Source organism: Saimiri boliviensis, chromosome 4, assembly GCF_048565385.1.
Source record: "Saimiri boliviensis isolate mSaiBol1 chromosome 4, mSaiBol1.pri, whole genome shotgun sequence".
In the NCBI taxonomy this organism is placed as follows: Eukaryota; Metazoa; Chordata; class Mammalia; order Primates; family Cebidae; genus Saimiri; species Saimiri boliviensis.
Genome location: NC_133452.1, coordinates 146017788 through 146036377, shown reverse-complemented (window position 1 = coordinate 146036377; position 18590 = coordinate 146017788). Strand labels below are relative to the sequence as shown.

General features: G+C 41.9%; 1 protein-coding gene across 3 annotated transcripts in view; it reads right to left on the bottom strand.

The window, feature by feature from the left end:
- Positions 1 to 18590, bottom strand: part of DSP (desmoplakin) — a 125567-nt gene that overhangs the window by 14705 nt on the left and 92272 nt on the right. For all 3 annotated transcript variants that reach the window (XM_074398421.1, XM_039462589.2, XM_039462590.2), the window contains exons 3-15: positions 16630 to 16778; positions 15508 to 15682; positions 11818 to 11946; positions 10822 to 10872; positions 9022 to 9183; positions 8078 to 8182; positions 7102 to 7197; positions 6651 to 6776; positions 5976 to 6128; positions 3808 to 3962; positions 2513 to 2639; positions 1534 to 1735; positions 1050 to 1276 (exon numbers count right to left, since the gene is read on the bottom strand). In XM_074398421.1, the coding sequence (XP_074254522.1) occupies positions 1050 to 1276; positions 1534 to 1735; positions 2513 to 2639; positions 3808 to 3962; positions 5976 to 6128; positions 6651 to 6776; positions 7102 to 7197; positions 8078 to 8182; positions 9022 to 9183; positions 10822 to 10872; positions 11818 to 11946; positions 15508 to 15682; positions 16630 to 16778 (1857 nt within the window). The remainder of the gene's footprint in view (positions 1 to 1049; positions 1277 to 1533; positions 1736 to 2512; positions 2640 to 3807; positions 3963 to 5975; positions 6129 to 6650; positions 6777 to 7101; positions 7198 to 8077; positions 8183 to 9021; positions 9184 to 10821; positions 10873 to 11817; positions 11947 to 15507; positions 15683 to 16629; positions 16779 to 18590) is intronic.

The window sequence follows — 18590 nt, the reverse complement described above, 5'->3', positions numbered from 1 at the left end:
CACGTAGAGATTAGTACTCTGCATTGTAGCTCTGTCATTCTCATGATCATTTTCGCCCTTAGAAATTTCACTAAGCTGGGTGCAGTGGCTCACACCTATAATCCCAGCACTGGGAGGCTGAGGTGGGCATATCACAAGATCAGGAGTCCAAGACCAGCCTGATCAACACGGTGAAACCTCGTCTCTACTAAAAATACAAAGATTAGCTGGGCATGGTGGCACGTGCCTGTAATCCCAGCTGGTTGCAGTGAGCCAACATTGTGCCACTGCATTCCAGCCTGGGCTACAGAGCAACACTCTGTCTCAAAAAAAAAAAAAAAACAAAAAAAAACAAAAAAAAAAAACACTAAAAGCAAAGGATTCAAGAAAGAGACAGGAGTTGACTTTCTACTTCTTTCTTCAGTATGGCCTCATTAGTACTATAAATGTGGTCCTCTTACTTAGAATATCTGTATCTTGGCTTTCCAATGCAGTGTGCCTAGGCTTAGTAGAGCAGAAAACATCACTGAGTTAGGAGCTGACACACCTGGGCGGTAGTCACAACTCTGTCTACAGCTTTGAGATCTTATCTCAACAACCAAATCTCTTCATATCAGTGTCATGTCTATAAATAAAGATAATTCCCCCTGTCTAACCCATATCATAGGTTGTTCTCTGCAAGAAGCCAAATTAATGCTTGTGAAAACTTCTGAGACGGGCCATAGCCTGATTCAACAACCCACAAACTGCGAAAACTTTTGAGATGGGCTGTGAAATGCTTGTGAAAACTTTTGAGACGAACCGTCGCCTGATTCAACAACGTACAAACTTGAAAAGTTTTCAGATGAACCGCAGCCTGAGTCAACAATGTACGAACTAACAGTTTAATCCCCAGCCTGAAAACCTTCTACAAATTTGGAAACATTAGACATAAGGAAATCCTGCTAGAAGCCTGTTTTCCCGAAAATTAATATTTTTGCCTACAAACACTGAAACCAGGATTTTAAAATTCATTTGAAGGCAAATAAAAATATACAAGGAAATCAGGCAAAACGCTAGCAGACACCTACCTTAAGCTCATTAATTTTCACTGTGATGTGGTGTGAAGACCCCTGGTCTGCTAGAGGGAGGTTTTTGAGAGACATCCTCCCCTCACAGTGCTCTATCTGCCTGCGAATCTTCTGCAGCTCCATCAGCATCCACGTTTCTTGCTTGTCATTTTCTCTGTTGGTTTCAATTACTTTATTATGGTTGACATCTTGGCAGGTTCCAAGATGAGTGATTTCCGTTGTGGTCACTGCAAAAAGAAGTTAGGGCTATAAGAATCAGAGAATACCCAGCTCTCAGGGTGCTAGGCCTCACACAACATCCATACTACATAAAAGTCGACCTTCTTCCTTTGAATTTCAGAATTGATTCTGAAAATTTCGGGCATGAAGAACTCTGGCTACGTAGCATTCAGAGAAATGGTGCTGAAACTGGTTTTATGCAAACTCCTTTCTTTTTAAAATGGTACGGATGGCTGATACAAAGAGAAAGATGTGCCCCACTGACCTGTCTGGTGGTGGGGGTGGCCAGGGAGCTGAATGACCAGGGTCTGGTAGTGCTTCTGGGCATCAGTGAACTGAGACTGCATTTTCCGCTTGTCATCATCCCCGAACATCTCTGAGCCTTGGCTATTTCTGATGAACTCTTGGTAATGTAACTCAAGGTCAGCTATTGTCTTCATGTAGTCTTCCTGCCGCATCGTTTTCAGCTGAAAGGAAACAGGGAGCAGTGATCTGGGATTTACGACTGCCCCACAATGCAATTGGGAAGAGTTGGCCAAAAAGTGTCACCCACTAGATGGGACTCAAAGCAACATTCATCATAGGCCCATTAAGATATAAAAGGTCTTTTAGGGTTTAGACATTGCTCCCAAGAACCACAGCAATGAGTTGCCAATTTTTTTTTTTTTTTGCCTAGAGAATTTTTTTTCTTCAAATGAAATATTATTCCGAAGCCCTAAATGTAAAGCAGAGTCCAGCAAAACTCTTCCAACTAAAAAGAGAAAAAGGGCTTGGGGGACCCCAAAAGGTACTTTTGTGCCCCTCTCCTCACTTCCATCCCTGTCCCTCCTAAAGGATCTCCCCGCCCCTGCTAGGATTCTTCAGACCACAATTTGAAAATGACTGATTCAGAGTAACTAATGCTTTGGGTGCTCCTCCAAGAATTCCATCCCATCTTTTACTTCTGTGATACCCACTTAATCTTTTATGACCTAACTTTCCATTACATCGAAGGAGCATAGAGTCCAGAATCTTACAGGAGCCCCTGGCTTTTCCACAGGCACTGCCGGCTGGCTTGTCCGGCCACTTGAATTAGTATTACCTCTCTCTCTCATAATCAGCTATGTGCTGATCCCTCCCGTTCTCTGTTGAACAGACCAGAACCTCTAAGGAGGGCCGAGCTGACTTGCTTGATGAGACACAAAAGCGTGTCCAACTGTTGGACACGGGCACCGCGGGGCGCCTGAGTGGCCCTGAGGATGTACCTTGGCGATCGTCATGGCCCTGATCTTCTCAATGTCGATCATGCAGTAGTGCCAGGACACCAGGCTCTTCATGTTGATGTAGAGCTGGTTCCACAGAGCCAAGATGGCTTCGTAGTACTGCTCAATCCTAAGAGGCACAAAGGGAACACACGCTAGAGCCAGACTTCCACACCATCCCAAACGGGAAACCTGAACGTGCTCACACCACAGCACAAAAACCTACAACAGTCACTGATAAAGTAACAGGTAAAGGTGACACTTTCAAAAGTCCATGGATTTGGATTCATTTACTCCCCGGAAGTACATTCTGAATTATCTACATTATTGGCTGATATATACACTCCAACGTTTTGTTGCTGTCTTGTTTGTCAGCGACTTTGTAATTGACAGAGGTCTAAGGCAGGTTGGCAGGTGCATTAGATGCCAATGACCCAAAGCTCGGTCATGAGCACACAGCAACTTATTACACTACTCTCCCTATTCTGTGTGGGTTGAAGATTTCCATACTAAATGGTTTAAAAGAATCTGCCATGGACAATCTGTAAAATGAATGTTCTTCCTATAATGAGTGAATATTGATATTAAAGGTATTTTATATTTGTGTTCTTTATATATAGGAATGTTCTTCCTATAATGAGTGAACACTGATATTAAAGGTATTTTATATTTGTGGCTACATGTAAAATGATTGATTTTCTTTTTTTTTTTTCTTTTTTTTGAGACGGAGTTTCGCTCTTGTTACCCAGGCTGGAGTGCAATGGCGTGATCTCGGCTCACCGCAACCTCCGCCTCCTGGGTTCAGGCAATTCTCCTGCCTCAGCCTCCTGAGTAGCTGTGATTACAGGCACGTGCCACCATGCCCAGCTAACTTTTGTGTTTTTAGTAGAGACGGGGTTTCACCATGTTGACCGGGATGGTCTCCATCTCTCGACCTCGTGATCCACCCGCCTTGGCCTCCCAAAGTGCTGGGATTACAGGCTTGAGCCACCGCGCCCGGCCAAAATGATTGATTTTCTAAGAAGAAAAGAAGAACCTTACAATGATGCCTGTGAAGTACATGACAAGCATTATTCTCTCTGGCCCCCTTACAGTCAGACATTCCTTTTTATCCTTCAAAAATAAGTGTCTCTTCAACATAAAATTGCAAAAAAAAGTGAAGGTGACCTTCACAAGGTTCCTTTTTTAGGTGGTGATTATTACGGCAAGGCACCATGTGTCTGAGCTTCTAGCATAAGCACATGCCCTCTTCCTCCACCCTCGCATTCACGTGTGGCTTTGGGAACTTGATGACTTACTTGCAAGAGAGGTCCACGGCCAGTGGGTTCGGAGGGGGGATGATCAGCCCCACGGAGGGAACGAGCATGTCAACACCTCCCGGGCCCGTCACGTACCACTTGCTGCGCTCATTGTTGTCCTTCAGGATGCACTCATCCCCCTTATGCACGATTTTCTGTAAGGCAAGCAGCCCCGGGGTTTGGCTTTATTCATAAGTACACGTTTTTATTTTTTTTTTCTCAAAGAAACAGAGATGAACACATGCAAATTATTAAAGCTCTGACCTTACTTTATTCCCCTCAAATGAAGCTGATCATCATACAACTCAACAATACTGATGCTTTAAATAATACACATGAGCCCAAAAGGTATACATGAAGTGAGCTACATTTTATTTTATTTATTTATTCATTTGGTCTCACTATGTCACCCAGGCTAGAGGGCAGTGCTGAGATTACGGCTCACTGCAGCTTCGACCTCCTGGGGTCAGGTGATCCTCCCACCTCAGTCTCCCAAGTAGCTGGGACTACAGGCATGCACCACCACCACCCCCCACCACCCCCCACCCCCGGCTAATTTCTGTATGTTTTAGTAGAGTCAGGATTTTGCTATGTTGCCTAGACTGGTCTCAAAGTCCTGAGCTCAAGCGATTCACCCACCTCAGCCTCCCCAAGTGCTGGGTTTACAGGGATGAGCCCTCACACCCAGCGTGGTTACATTTTATGTGAATTAGGGAAGTGATTTTTCAAAGACAGACTTGGGGGTCCACCAATAAAGTAAAAAATCCTTTTGCAAAGTTAAAAGCTCCCTCCATCATTTTTCTATTTTTGTGAGTTCATGTTTTGTGTATTATACTTTAGCATAAGGGCTCACCTGTCTCATTTATTTGCTCTTAAAATTTAAAAACAGAAATAATTCTGGGATGGCTCTCCAGAAAAATAAGCTTCTAAATTAACTCCAGCATCTAAAAAGCTTCTCTACTAAATTAACCCTAGCATCTATACAGCTTCTTAAAATGTTTACTTAAAGTATGACAACTATCTGTATGACAACTATCTTAGCTAGTAAACATAAGCAGCTTGATTTTTTTTACACATTCAACCTCCATTTTTGTTTTAAAGAGATACGGTCTCGTTCTGTCTGGAGGTTGGAGTGCAGTGGCACAATCATAGCTCACTGCAGCCTCGACCTCCTGGACTCAGACAATCCTTTCACCTCAGCCTCCGGAGTAGCTGGGACTACAGGCATGTGACACTACACCCAGCCTTCTATCTCCATTTTGACTTCCTTTCTTCTCACCACACAAGCTCTCAAAACATTTCCAGGCCGGGTACAGTGGCTCATGCCTGTAATCCCAGCACTCTGGCAGGCAAAGGAAGGAGGATTTTTTGGGCCAGGAGTTCAAGACCAGCCTGGCAACACAGCAAGATTCCATTTCTACCAAAAATAAAACATTAGCCAGGCATGGTGATGCCTGCCTGCAGTTAGCTACTTGGAAGGCTGAGGCAGGAGGATCACTTGAGCCCAGGAGTTCAAGGCTGCAGTGAGCTATGACTGCACCACTGCACTCTATGCAACAGCGTGAGACCCTGTCTCGGAAAAACAAAAACAAAACCACTTCCACGTGGTAGAATAAAGTCCACTGTTTTATAGTAGTATATCTAACCAACTCATCATCACACTTTATATTTTGCATTTGTATCATCCATAATTTTATAACAAGAAAATGGAAAAAGAGAGATGTGGGAATCATATAATTGCTAAAAACAAGTAATCTTTCCACATCAATGCTTATATTTACCACAGAGCCTGCAGAATTGATATGCTCTAGTACTGCATAAAATCTGCAAAAACATTCACTTTATATGCAACATAACGGCATCGTTTCTCAAATCTTTTATCAGAAATTTAAAGATGAGAGTGATTAGAGACAAGTTTTACATACTAGAAGTACTAAGCCTTAAGAAATTTCAAAAGGTCTAAAAATAACATTGTCCTTATTCGTGACAGCTATCATGTGATTCAGAACAGAGCTGCTGCATTTGCTCCATAGCTTGCTGCTTTCATAGATCAAAGACATTGACTCTAGTGATCACTGAACTCTAGATGAAATGCTGCTTTCTTGGTGGGCAAACCTTTGTGTGTAAGGACAGGGAAAACTTTTGTATCGTTCTAAATGAGTACCCACCTGGTCTTGTTTGTAGTCACAGAGAGCCCTGAGAATAATGGGTTTGTTGCTTCTGTAGTCTGGGTTACGAGGCTTCAGCTGTACAATCTTCTTAGACTTGTTCACCAAGTTCTGCACCTGACGCTTGTATTCAAGGATTTTCTCTCGTTCTCTCTGCAATTGTGAATAAAATCATACTTTAGCATAGACACCCTGCGAATTTTATAGGAGATCTTCAAACTGCACTAATGTAGCTACATGACACAGAGTATCACTACAGTTGTATTAACTGCAAAAAATTAAAAATTCATCAGCAGAGACCTGAGAACCTTTTGTGATAACACTCTCCAGAAGCTACACAGACAGGAATTAAGTGGGCAGGGAAGAACATCCTTGTGTGAAACGGCTACGTTGATAAAATTTGAAGTATGCTTTCCCAAAGGAATTATCATGTGATGTAATGTTGTCTCTGTTTTTATCTTTAATTGCCTAGACTGAAACAAAAGTAAATGTCGAGAGTAGCTGGGCGTGTAATGAAGTTCATTCTGAGAAAAGCCACTGAAGCTGAAGAAAGCACTTGCTCGGCTCTGGGCGTGTGTTGTACAATAATACTAATCAGTGCCAGCTGCATCCAAGGGGTGTGTTTTATCTCCCGAACCAGGCACAGCTGCTGAGGTTCTGGGTCTGAGACAATACCTCCAGCTCCTTGATCTGTTCCAGCAGGTGCTGCAGGGGCATGTTCTTGTCGCAGGGATACTTTTTCCTGATGGAGTCTTGAAGCCCCTTCAGGTACGCTTCAGTCGACTGGGCCTCTTCAAAAAACTGAAGGATGAGAGTGATCCGTGAATGAAAAGCAACTCAATAAGCAGTTTCATGTTCTGTTTCAAGGGCTATCATCCCTAAGCTTCTCTTTCACAGGTGGCTAAAGGAAAAAATTCGTGCAGAAAGTATTTACGCATGTGACAGCAGGAAATTTTGTGGGACTGATGGCAAGGTTACAAATCTATGCTCGCTCCTCTCCACTCAAAACCAATGAAGAGGGTTTATGCAACATTTTGAAGAGTATTTTCAGTGCTTTATAAAACACACTCAAAAGATTAGGTATTAAGACCTAAATAACAATGAAATTATTACTAAATATAAAAACCTGAAAGTAGGCAGCATTTTCTTTCAGATGAACATCAATGCACTTGGTGATCTGAAGAATCCAACTCCACTGTGTCTGCAGAGTGTCCATATAGGCCTGAAACAAGAAAATGTCAGTTGTCTTAGCCTAGCTCAGTTATAGAGATGCAATATGCACCAAGAGATATGTGAGCCTGCATGAAGCCAGTAAGCAGTTTTTATCTAATTCTAAGTCAAGCAGATATTTTTCTAAAAGTTGAAAAGAGAATTTCTCACCATATAACTCTTGGTATGGTCAAAACTAAATTTTAAAATCAATTTTCACAAACAGACACCATGAGGAATCTTAGTCAAAATATGTATCACCCAAATAATAAAGCTACTGACCAATCAGAAGAGTCACTGGGGCTAGCACTGGTGTGACGTCCCTCTGCCACACCAAGCCCTGTTCCTGGAGGATTACTGAATCCTGGTGAGGTTTTGAGGCATCCAAGCAAAGGGCTTAGGGGGCTCAAGACAGTGATTCTTACCAACCGATATGGAAGTTTCTGTTTTTTTAACAAGCAGTATGGCCACACCAGTGCTACCAGTTAATGTCAGCCTTGAGCATGGCCCATAGATGGCAGTCTAGGGCAGCGGTCAGCAAACTATAGCTCAAGGGCCACATCTGGCCCACTTCCTGTATTTGTAAATAAAGTTTTATTGGAATACAGCCACACTCATTCATTTACACAGTGTCTATGACTCCTTCTGCACTATAATAGCAGAGTTAAGTAATTTCGACAGAAATCAAATGGCCTGAAAGTCTAAAATACTGACTGTCTGGTCCTTTCTTGAAAGAGTTTACCAACCCCTGGCATAGGGTATTGATCCCAAACTAGAAAATACAGTTGTCATGGCTTTAAGTCATATAAGAATTATTCATTTCGATGGTCTTACTTTATGAAAAGTTTCCTTTTTTTTTTTCCTAACAAAAATATAAACCTCATGAAACCTACCTCAATTTTGTCCGAAGCCGGATGCTGATTGAGAACAAGCTGGTCACTTTCTTGTTTCAGCTTATTGAGCTCTTTTTCTTTAACTTCCAGTTGACTCATGCGTATCTGTGAATGAAGAAAGAAGAAATCCTTTGGAGCAAGTCACCATTAAACTTCCATCACTCTCACAGTACTTTTCAAAAGTTAAATACAAAACTGCATTTGGGAAATGAACAATGCCAAAGAATCATGCTGTTTTTCTCAAGAATCACAGCATTAAAATTTAAGGCTGCAAAGGATATTTGCTACAGGAGAGGATGCAGCTGAGGCTTACTCAAGATGACACAGGAAGAAAGAAGTCCTGAGGTTTTCTAATCCCAGGCTTCCACCCACCCTCCTGCAGAGCTACACACAATTCTGGGTTATCTGAATGTACCAGTTCCTACCCCATCTAAAGAAACTATGGTCTTCTGGGATATTAAACAATGGATTGCCCCGCTTTTTCTTTTTAAGTTCGGGGTACATGTGCAGGTTTGTTACATAGATAATCTTGTATTGCAGGGATTTGTTGTACAGGTTAGTTCATCACCCAGGGATTAAGCTTAGTACCCACTAGTTATCTTTACTGATCTTCTCCCTCCTCTCACCTCCACCCTCCACCCTCGGAAAGGCCCCAGTGTGTGTTACGGCCCTCAATGTGTCCCTGTAATCTCATCATTTAGTTCCCACTCTTAAATGAGAACATGTGGCATTTGGTTTTCTGCCCCTGCATTAGTTTGCAAAGGATAATGGCCTCCAGACGGTAGAAGTTTTCAGGAAGGAAGGGTTTTTCATGACTATTTCAAAGGAGGCTGAATTGCAAGTGGCTGATCAAATTATTAAAAGACCATTCATTCCCCAAACCCCAGGCTCTTCAAGGCAACAGGGTCAAGGCAAGCGTCTACAGCCGCGTGGGGCAAACTCACGGAGAAGGCCTCCTGTTTCTGAGCGATGTTGGTGTTCCTGTCGCTCCAGTCGTACAGCAGCTCCTCCTCCTCGCAGTCATTGATCCACATGATCTCCCGGGATGTGGCCTGGATGATGTTCTGCAGCTGTCGCAGGTGATCCATCCTCTCAAAGGACGCTTTCTGCATGAGAAGTTCAAAGGCAGCTTAAAACAACAATATGCAGATGACTGGTATTCTCTGCAGGTTTACAGATTAACCATGTGGTCCCTTTTACAAAAAAAAAAAAAAAACCAAAAAAATCACAAGGATATGAAAAATGTTAACCTTGTGCATTCACTGACCACCTGGTTTGGGAAAAAGACTCATTCAAATCTACAACGAACAAAAAGGCAGCAATTTTTAATTCAAGGAAGCAGCCTAGTCCCAAAGGAACCTGATTCATTGACTAATTTTTGGGCTCGGTAATTAGGTTCTTTTTAAAGAACTAGGCTGGAGTGCAGTGATATGTTCTTGGCTCACTACAACCTCCACCTCCCGGGTTCAAGCGATTCTCCTGCCTCAGCTTCCCAAGTAGTTGGGATTACAGACTTCCACCAACACACCCAGCTAATTTTTGTATTTTTGGTAGAGACAGGGTTTCACCATGTTGGCCAGGCTGGTCTCGAACTCCCGATCTCAGATGATCTGCCCGCCTTGGACTCTCAAAGTGCTGGAATTACAGGCATGAGCTATTGCATCTGGCCTTAATTTTTTTTTTTTCTAAATAAGCTCTTTTTTGGTATTTTTTTTACTGATATACCATAGTTGCACATATTTGCAGGTACACATGATACCTGGGCACATGTATACAATGTATAATGATCAAATCAGGATAACTGGGATATCCATCACCTGGGACATTTATCTTCTCTATGTATTGGGAACATTACAAATATTTTCTTCCAGCTATTTTGAAATATACAATAATTAACTTTAATAATATCCCTATGGTACTATCAAACATTAGAACTTATTCTTTCTATCTAACTCTATTTTTATGCCCATCAAATATAATTTTGAACTATGAGGGGGAAAATGGACTCAGAGAAATGAAGCTTTTCCTATCTTCTCCTCCAAAATTAAAAGTGCCATCAGTCACACCCCAGCCCAATAGGAAAATCACTGTGTCACCATGAGTGACATTATTTAAAAAGTATCAATGCCAAGAAGGAAACATTAAAAAGTAAAGAAACGGTGACAAAAATAGGCAGAAGAATAGAAATCTCTCCTCTTATGAATCAAGTAACTGATATGACAGAGTCTGTCATAAAATTGTGATGATAATCTGGTAGACCTCTATCTTGAGAAAAATAACTTTTATTTTTGCTTACATTTCATAAAAAAAAGACCACAATTCACAAGCGGCAACATTTTCTTGCTTCAACTACAAGTATTTAACAAGTGCCATTTATGTGGCACAACTTGAAAACAGAACAGCACTAGGTACTGTCTTCTGAAAACAACTTTTAGGCTGGGCACAGTGGCTCATGCCTGTAATCCCAGCACTTTGGGAGGCCAAGGTGGGTGGATCACTTCAGATGAGGAGTTTGAGACCACCCTGGCCAACATGGTGAACATGGTGAAACCCTGTCTCTACTTAAAAAAAAAAAAAAAAAAAAACAACTGTTAAAATTCACTTCTAAAGGAAACTCAGCAGCAGCAACAACATTAGCATCGATGAACAGATGCCTCCCCATCAGGATGTGTGTGGTATTTCTCGAACTGAATTGAACTGGAAACAACAGAAACTCCATGCATTTGAGAAATAAATCAGCTTACCAGCAGGTTTTCATACTCCTCCTCCAACTGGTAGATCGCAGACTTCTCACGCTAGAAGACAACAAAAAGCAGGTAGATATAAATCCCCCTGGGGATTGTATAGAAAAGAGTAGCCCTTGCAAGCCTCCTTTTCATCAGATACTGGCCTCAGATCCCTCCATAGAAAGAAGTACTTGCTCTGTGAAATATTTGACCCATGAGGACATTTTCCTAGGTGGTTGGAAGGCAAATCCTCGCTGGCCTGACAGCACCATTCCCACAGAGGAAAGCCCAGATCACTGCCACTTAAAAGACTCACTTGTTACAAAATTGTCTTAAAGTTTAAAGACATGATTTAGAATTCCCTAGATCTTAGAGAAATGAAGGGGAAAGTTGGTCAGGTGCTCAGGTGGACAAAAGTAAGCCCCCAAAAAGCCAGAAGAAGTGAGGATGAGCAGCTTTGGTCTAAGAAAAAAAAAAAAAGTTTAGTGATTTATAAGTGTAGAGACCTGGGGGAAACTACACACTTAAGATCAGTTACTATTTAATGCTATAATTATCAACCCAGTTTCAAGTCTGATTTTTTTCAGCACCAGAGCAGGTGTCAGGATGAGACATGGCTTTGCTCAGTAGAAATAATGTTTTAATTACCACCTAGGAAAGGATTCATCAATGACACAAACTACAGTATATGATTGTTGCATTTCCCCTATTGAAAAAGATTCTGCTTACTGCAGAAACAAACTACCACCTCCAAAGATACTTACAAACTGCAAACAAATGAGTGTTTGCACACCGTCAGCCTCCTGTTTAACTCCTCTTCAAAAAGCGTTAACATAATCTCTAATAGGGCTACTGATTCCACTTCCCCATTTAAGAAATGGGATTTCTAAAAATTTCCAGTCTTTTGGGAAAGAAATAATAGCAATATTTCAGCAGCAACTGCCCAGGATCAAGTAATTACACAATCCTTCAGTACATATGTTCAAGACTCTAAAATAAAACATTGAAAAGTACCAGGTCGGCTTTAATTTTGTCCAGCTGCCAGCGATAGTCGCCGATGGCATTGTGGATGCTCCGGTGGCTGTTGATGTGCTGCTCCACCGAGGCCAGGTCCACGCCCCAGGCCATCATGTCCATCTCCGCCTGCAAGGGAAAGACAAAGAGAGGCATGCTTTGTTTTCGAACCTTTGCACCTGACTCACTTATGTACAGCATCAGGGGTCAAAGTACCAAGAGACTTATGGTTTTTCTTCAGATAGAACCAAAGACATAAATAGGGAGTATTTTTGAAGCCAGAATGTTTTTTAAAGGTTCAAGGTTCCCAAATGGCTAATGCAGGGTTGCCAAATACTTCCCTCAACTTGTTTGACCCCAGCTCAAGATGGGCAGAGGAGGAAATTTGGAAATGGGAACCTTAAAACTGATATGTCTTCTGAAGAAAAATCTACCTGTGCAGAGGCAAGTGAGCATGTGCACAGAACATTTTTGCATATATATGTACATGTTACAAAATACTCATTTATTTAATCATTACTAAATGTGCATCAAAAATCATTGATTAAATGCAATCATATACTGTTCCCCAAACTAGTCAACCTAAAAGTATTTTTCATTGTTTATTTCTTTATATTGTCTCAATGAATGCAATTGTTGGCTTTTTAAAATGCAGCACATACTATTCCCTTTCAGGATGCAAAACTCCCTATGGCCCATTTCAAAGGGAAGTTACTATACCTACTCAAGGGGTCAGTTTCCTTAAGTGTTGGCAATATTAGGATTACGGACTTTAGTTAGCTTTTTTTTTTTGAGACAGAGTCCTGCTCTGTCCCCAAGGCTGGAGTGCAGTGGCACAACCTCGGCTCACTGAAACCTCTGCCTCTCGGGTTCAAGCAATTCTCCTGCCTCAGCCTCCTGAGTAGCTGGGATTACAGGCATGTGCCACCACACCCACCTAATTTCTGTATTTTTAGTAGAGACAGGTTTTCACCATGTTGGTCAGGCTGGTCTTGAACTCCTGACCTCGCGATCCACCCACCTCGGCCTCCCAAAGTGCTGAGATGACAGGTGTGAGTCACTGTGCCTGGCTTAAGTTAGCTTTTAAAAAAATTTAATGTGACCAAATTTATTATTTAAGCCTCAAATTTAAGGATGTTTCACAAGCAGAATCACACACATCGTTCCAGCAGTTTCACACTGGGGCAAGTCCATTATCTCACCCTTCTTTTGCATGAGTACATCTAAATTTCCAAATCACCTGTCATCTCTTGGATATGCCAAGGGCAAACATTCCAATCTGGGATTGCAGCAAGAACATAATGCACATTGTTCTAAGCCACATCCATGTTCTAATACAGTTGGCAAGGCTTCAGAAAGGGGAGCCATTTCAGAGTCAGACAACAGAAGGTTACCTGGGACTTTGACCCTTCTCTCCCACAGCTGTCTCTGCTTTAAACCAGAGACAGCCAGGTGCACGCATCGGGACATTACCAACGTGACTAGGCTCCAGCTCACGCCTCTCATTACCAGCCAGGTGTATAGTATCTGACCTGTCCATCAGCAAACACGAATCAGGGAAACAAAACAGAAATGGCTCGGGGACATGTGCCTGCCTCCTGATTGGCTGCTTAACTTATCAGCTGGGCCCTGCAGCTCAGTCTCTGGGGAATGAGGTAAAGAATGCAGGGGAGCAAGGGATAAGAGAAAAGGAGCCAGAGCAAATCTCAGAGCAAACCTGCAGTAAGCAATCAAACAGCCTTTAGTTTGTTTGCAACCATGAGGGCTGCCTGCCTAATCTGGTAAGCATCTCTTGTCAATTGCTTCTGTTAGAAAATGACATAAAACTGGCCAGGCACGGTGGCTCACGCCTGTGATCCCAGCACTTTGGAAGGCCAAGGCGGCAGGATCACCTGAGGTCAGGAGTTCCAGACCACCCTGGTCAACATGGTAAAACAGCATCTCTACTAAAAATACAAAAATTAGCCAGGTGTGTTGGCAGGCGCCTGTAATCCCAGCTACACGGGAGTCTGAGGCAGGAGAATCACTTGAACCTGGGAGGTGGAGGTTGCAGTGAGCCAAGATCTCGCCACTGCACTCTAGTTTGGGTGACAGGGCAAGATTCCATCTCAAAAAAAAAAGAAAAAGACATAAGACTGAATTCATGTATTAATACTTTTTCAAAATTTAAAAACATTGAGCATTTACTATAAAGTATTCTTAAAAAGCTACACCCAATATCAATACAAAAAAAAAGATTACAGATTGTCATTTTTTTATAACTGTCATACTAAGAAAACTTTAGGGGATATGACGTTTCATAACTAATTTGATTGGAAGGCTGTTTCACCCATCACTGTGGATCCTTAAGATGTAACTCAGCCCCATCAGCTCGGCCACGTTTTCCTTTGACTGCTCCACTCCACAGGAGCTGGACCACCACCCTCTCCTCTACTCCCAACTACGCAAGAATTTATTATAGCTCTTGCATGGCAGTTGATCACACACTGATCTAGACCGAAAGCTGGCATGTGAGTATATGCATCTTGTTTTCTTCAATAATATTCATTTTCAGGACTAGGGACCATAATCTTTGAACCCTTGGGTGCCAATACATATAAAATCCTCAAGAAATGTGCTCGAAGATGAGAATTTGGAAAACATACATATAGGTTTGTATTTAGGTTTCTGATATTTTAACTGACTTTTCTCCTCTCTAAGCCCTACCTTCTGTAATAGCTTACATTCCTTATAATAAATGGGAGGAAAAGTTAACTGAGTGAATGAATGTTTAGTCATAGCAGTCCTCACTACTTAGGAAAGAATACACAAAAATACTAAAGTAGCTTAGAAATTTTAGAACCATTGCTGAATTGGTCTAACAACTAATCAAACCAAGCTTTCTTACAACCACTACTAAGCTGCCTAACAATCTCCCCACAACTTATCATTCTAACACACCCACATTTGCAAGGGAAGGGTTAGGAGTAGGTTTTCATTATAAAATTCCCATCTACATGATTGTGGCATATTTCTACCACCACCTGTTCATTATAGGACATAATGACTACATGAAAGAACAAAACAGCCATTAGTTTTGAAAAATACTTTGCAGAAACTCCAGTTCTAGGGAAAGGATCAGCATATCCTTCCAACATTATTTTAGTTCACTCCCACACCGGTGAAGTGAATATTGCACAATAAGGCAATGGAGACTTCAAAAGTATAAGGTAAGCAACCAATGAGCCCAAACCAGAATGGCTAGTTTGACTGTTTCCAGCTCCTCCAATCTGTGAACATTTAAAATGAACTGCCACAATGGGCCTTTTTTCTTTTGAAGTACCTACGAGTCAAACAGATGAGGCCAGTTGCCACTCACACAGGACAATGCAGTTATTTAGCACATAAACACCCACAACAGATTTTTCCGGTGGTCCACCTAAGAACTGGATATTCAAAGTCTACTAACAAAATTACACATGTTAAATATTACTTGCGTGACAAAGGATGACTCTAAAGCAATGAAGCTGATTCCCCGAGCCACACTGAAATCTCATTCATTCCAAAATAGAAGACCACTTTTCAAATTGTACAGGAGAAAAATCCTGCAAACAGGTCTAGAACACCCTGGTCACACGAACACACGGGCTGACGCCATCGTGCTGGAACGCCCGGCCTGCACAGGTTTGGGGTGTTCAGGAAGCTGCCTACCCTTTGCTGCCTCATCCATCCCAAACATTCACTGGTGACGTGCTTGGTGAACTCATCCCAGCCAGAGCCGCTCTGACATGTGTAGCCTCCGCCACCCTTGGAGCTGGCCCTGCGGACGCGAGGGACGCTGATGGCTTTATAAAGGGCTCGCATTTGCTCTTGGAGTTGAAGAAGTCTGAAAAGAAAAAAAAAAAAATCTTTAAACCACTGCAGGAAAACAGCCTATGAAAACTCATTCTGGGCAAATTTCCCCTTGTCTGAGTCTTTTGTGTCAATAGGCTACAAATGTTTTATAATATTTGAAGGTTTTTTTTTTCTTTACCCCACAACTTAAGTCTTGATCACGTACAACAAATTAAATCTTAGGAAGAGGTTCAAAGCACAAAACAGTGTAGAAAGCGTAACTGCCTTTGCCTAATCTCGTAGCACCTTTCATTTTCTTATGAGTTTTGTCCTGGGAGTTCTCCTAGTACCCTGGGCCCCAGGTTGTAGTAAAACAAATTCAGACTACATATTTCTGCTTCACAGTCTTTATTTCCAGCTCTAAGGGTCTCATTTTTGTATTTATTAAACTAAGCTTGACTTGATATTAGACTCTCAAGTGACTCACACCTGTAATCCCCACACTCTGGGAAGCCCAAGACAGAGGATTGCTTGAGCCTAGGAGTTCAAGATCAGCCTGAGCAACACGGTGAAACCCTGTCTCCACAAATTTTTTTTTTAATTTGTCAAGTGTGGCACATGCCTGTAGCCCAGCTACTTGACAGGCTGAGGTGGGAAGATTGCTTGAACCCAGGAGGTCGAGGCTGTGGTAAGCCACGTTTGTGCCACTGCACTCCAGCCTGGGTGACAGAGACCCTGTCTCAAAAAAAAAAAAAGTCAAACGCCATGCCAAAGGCCTTTCTGTCCTCTAAAGGGAGGTACAGTTAAAATCTATAATGAACTGGCCACTTTGTATTAGAGATATACAATAAAGTTGCAGAATACCAAGTAAGCAAGCCTTTCCTTGTGAACACTGGTGCTGCCTTCACAGGAAGACCTGGGTCACGGAATTGAGTGTAACTGGGTATGCGGTGTTCTTTTTCACAGGGACTGCCCGATCCGTGCTTTTGTGGACAATACCTTTTCTGGTAAGCGTCACAGGGCTGGCCCATCTGCCGCATCTCTCTGATCAAGCTGTCTATGATTTCCATCTGGTCATTGGCCTGGGTAAAATACTCATCCAATTCTCGACTCCGAGTCAGCTGTATTCCATCTCCATACTTCAGTTCCTAAAAGGAAGCATTTGCATGAAGGAAAACGCATACTACAGGGAAGAAAAGCTTCATGTGCATTAATGGAAGCAAGAGCTTCTACTGTTAACATAAGTTTCCCCACTGAACATGATCTTACTAATTTGATAAGAAGGTACACAGAGGGAGATTCATGAATCAAAGTTTGTGGACTTTAAAATTTGCACTTGGCTTTTAAAGGCACATTTACAGAATGCTAACTTTTCCCTGGCTTCAATATGTTAAATGCTGATCTTTCATATTTACACAAACTCTCATCTAACGGGAATTTCACTGTGATAAGGACAGTACTGTTATGCCAGATGGGGCTTTTTACACACAAACTGAGCTTTTTCTGTACCTTATGGGAACAAAATGTTGTAGTTCTTTTTTTTTTTTTTTTTTTTTTTTTTTGAGACAGAGTCTCGCTATGTCACTCAAGCTGGAGTTCAGTGGCACAATCTCGGCTCACTGCAACCTCTGCCTCCGGGGTTCAAATGGTTCTCCTGCCTCAGGCTCCTGAGTAGCTGGAACTACAGATGTTTGCCACCATGCTGGGCTAATTTTTGTATTTTTAGTCGAGACGGGGTTTCACCATATTGGTCAAGCTGGTCTTGAACTCCTGACCGCAAGTGATTCACCCACCTCAGCCTGCCGAAGTGCTGGGATTACGAGCATGAGCCACCATGACTGGCCAACGTTTTAATTCTTTTTTAAAAAGCTTCTGCCTGGTTAATTGTATCAGTCCAATCAACGTCCTGGTTTTGATGATGCACTACAGTCATATAAGATGTCACTACTGGGACAAGCTGGGTGCTGGGTAGAGGTGCCTCTGTGAGTCTATAACTCAAAATTTAAAAAGTATTTTGCATTTAAAAAACAAAAACAAAAACAGAAAGCTTCCTCTGCTGCTTCAGGGCCACCTAATGAGCTTTCTCTGGAATTTTACATTTGCTGCTTTTATTTGGCATTAGCTAAATGAACCTCATTTCTCTAAACAGAAATGTTAGCAAATACGACACTATTTCCCTAACTAGTTTTTTGTTTTGTTTTGTTTTTTTGAGACGGAGTCTTGCTCTTGATGCTCAGGCTGGAGTCCAATGGCGTGATCTTGGCTCACTGCAACCTCTGCCTCCCAGGCTCAAGTGATTTTCCTGTCTCAGCCTCCCAAGTAGCTGGGATTACTAATTTTTGTATTTTTAGTAAAGGCAGGGTTTCACCATGTTGGCCAGGCTTGTCTCCAATTCCTGACCTCAGGATCTGCCCACCTCAACCACCCAAAGTGCTGGCCTTATAGGCATGAGCCACCATACCCAGCCTCCCTAACCTGTTTTATTACACTTTGATGCATATAAGTAAAAATAAACTGAGAACTTGAGGTCCTGCAAATTTTCAGAGCTACTTATAAAACTTATCCATAGTTACTACAAATGACATCCAGGCCTGGTGTATGTGTATTCACTATTAAGTCACTGGTGTCTGCTATTTTCTTTTGTATAAAGGAATCGAGGTACTGTGAGGAACATTTTGAGGAGCATCCTTCAAATCACACTCAAAACAACTAGAACTGGAGCCCAGCTGGTTTGCTAAGCCCCAAATATCTCTAAACATGGGCTAAAGTGACATTCTTTTCTTTTCTCTTTGAACGGTTCACTGAAAGACATTATTTTTTTAATTGGATGAAGAAACTCAGAACTGGAACCCATACAATATCTAAATTAAGACATTTAGAACATTAAAATATTCTCTAAACAGAACCCATAACTTCATATAGGCTATTTAAAATGAATTCTTTGTGATGAGACAGATTCC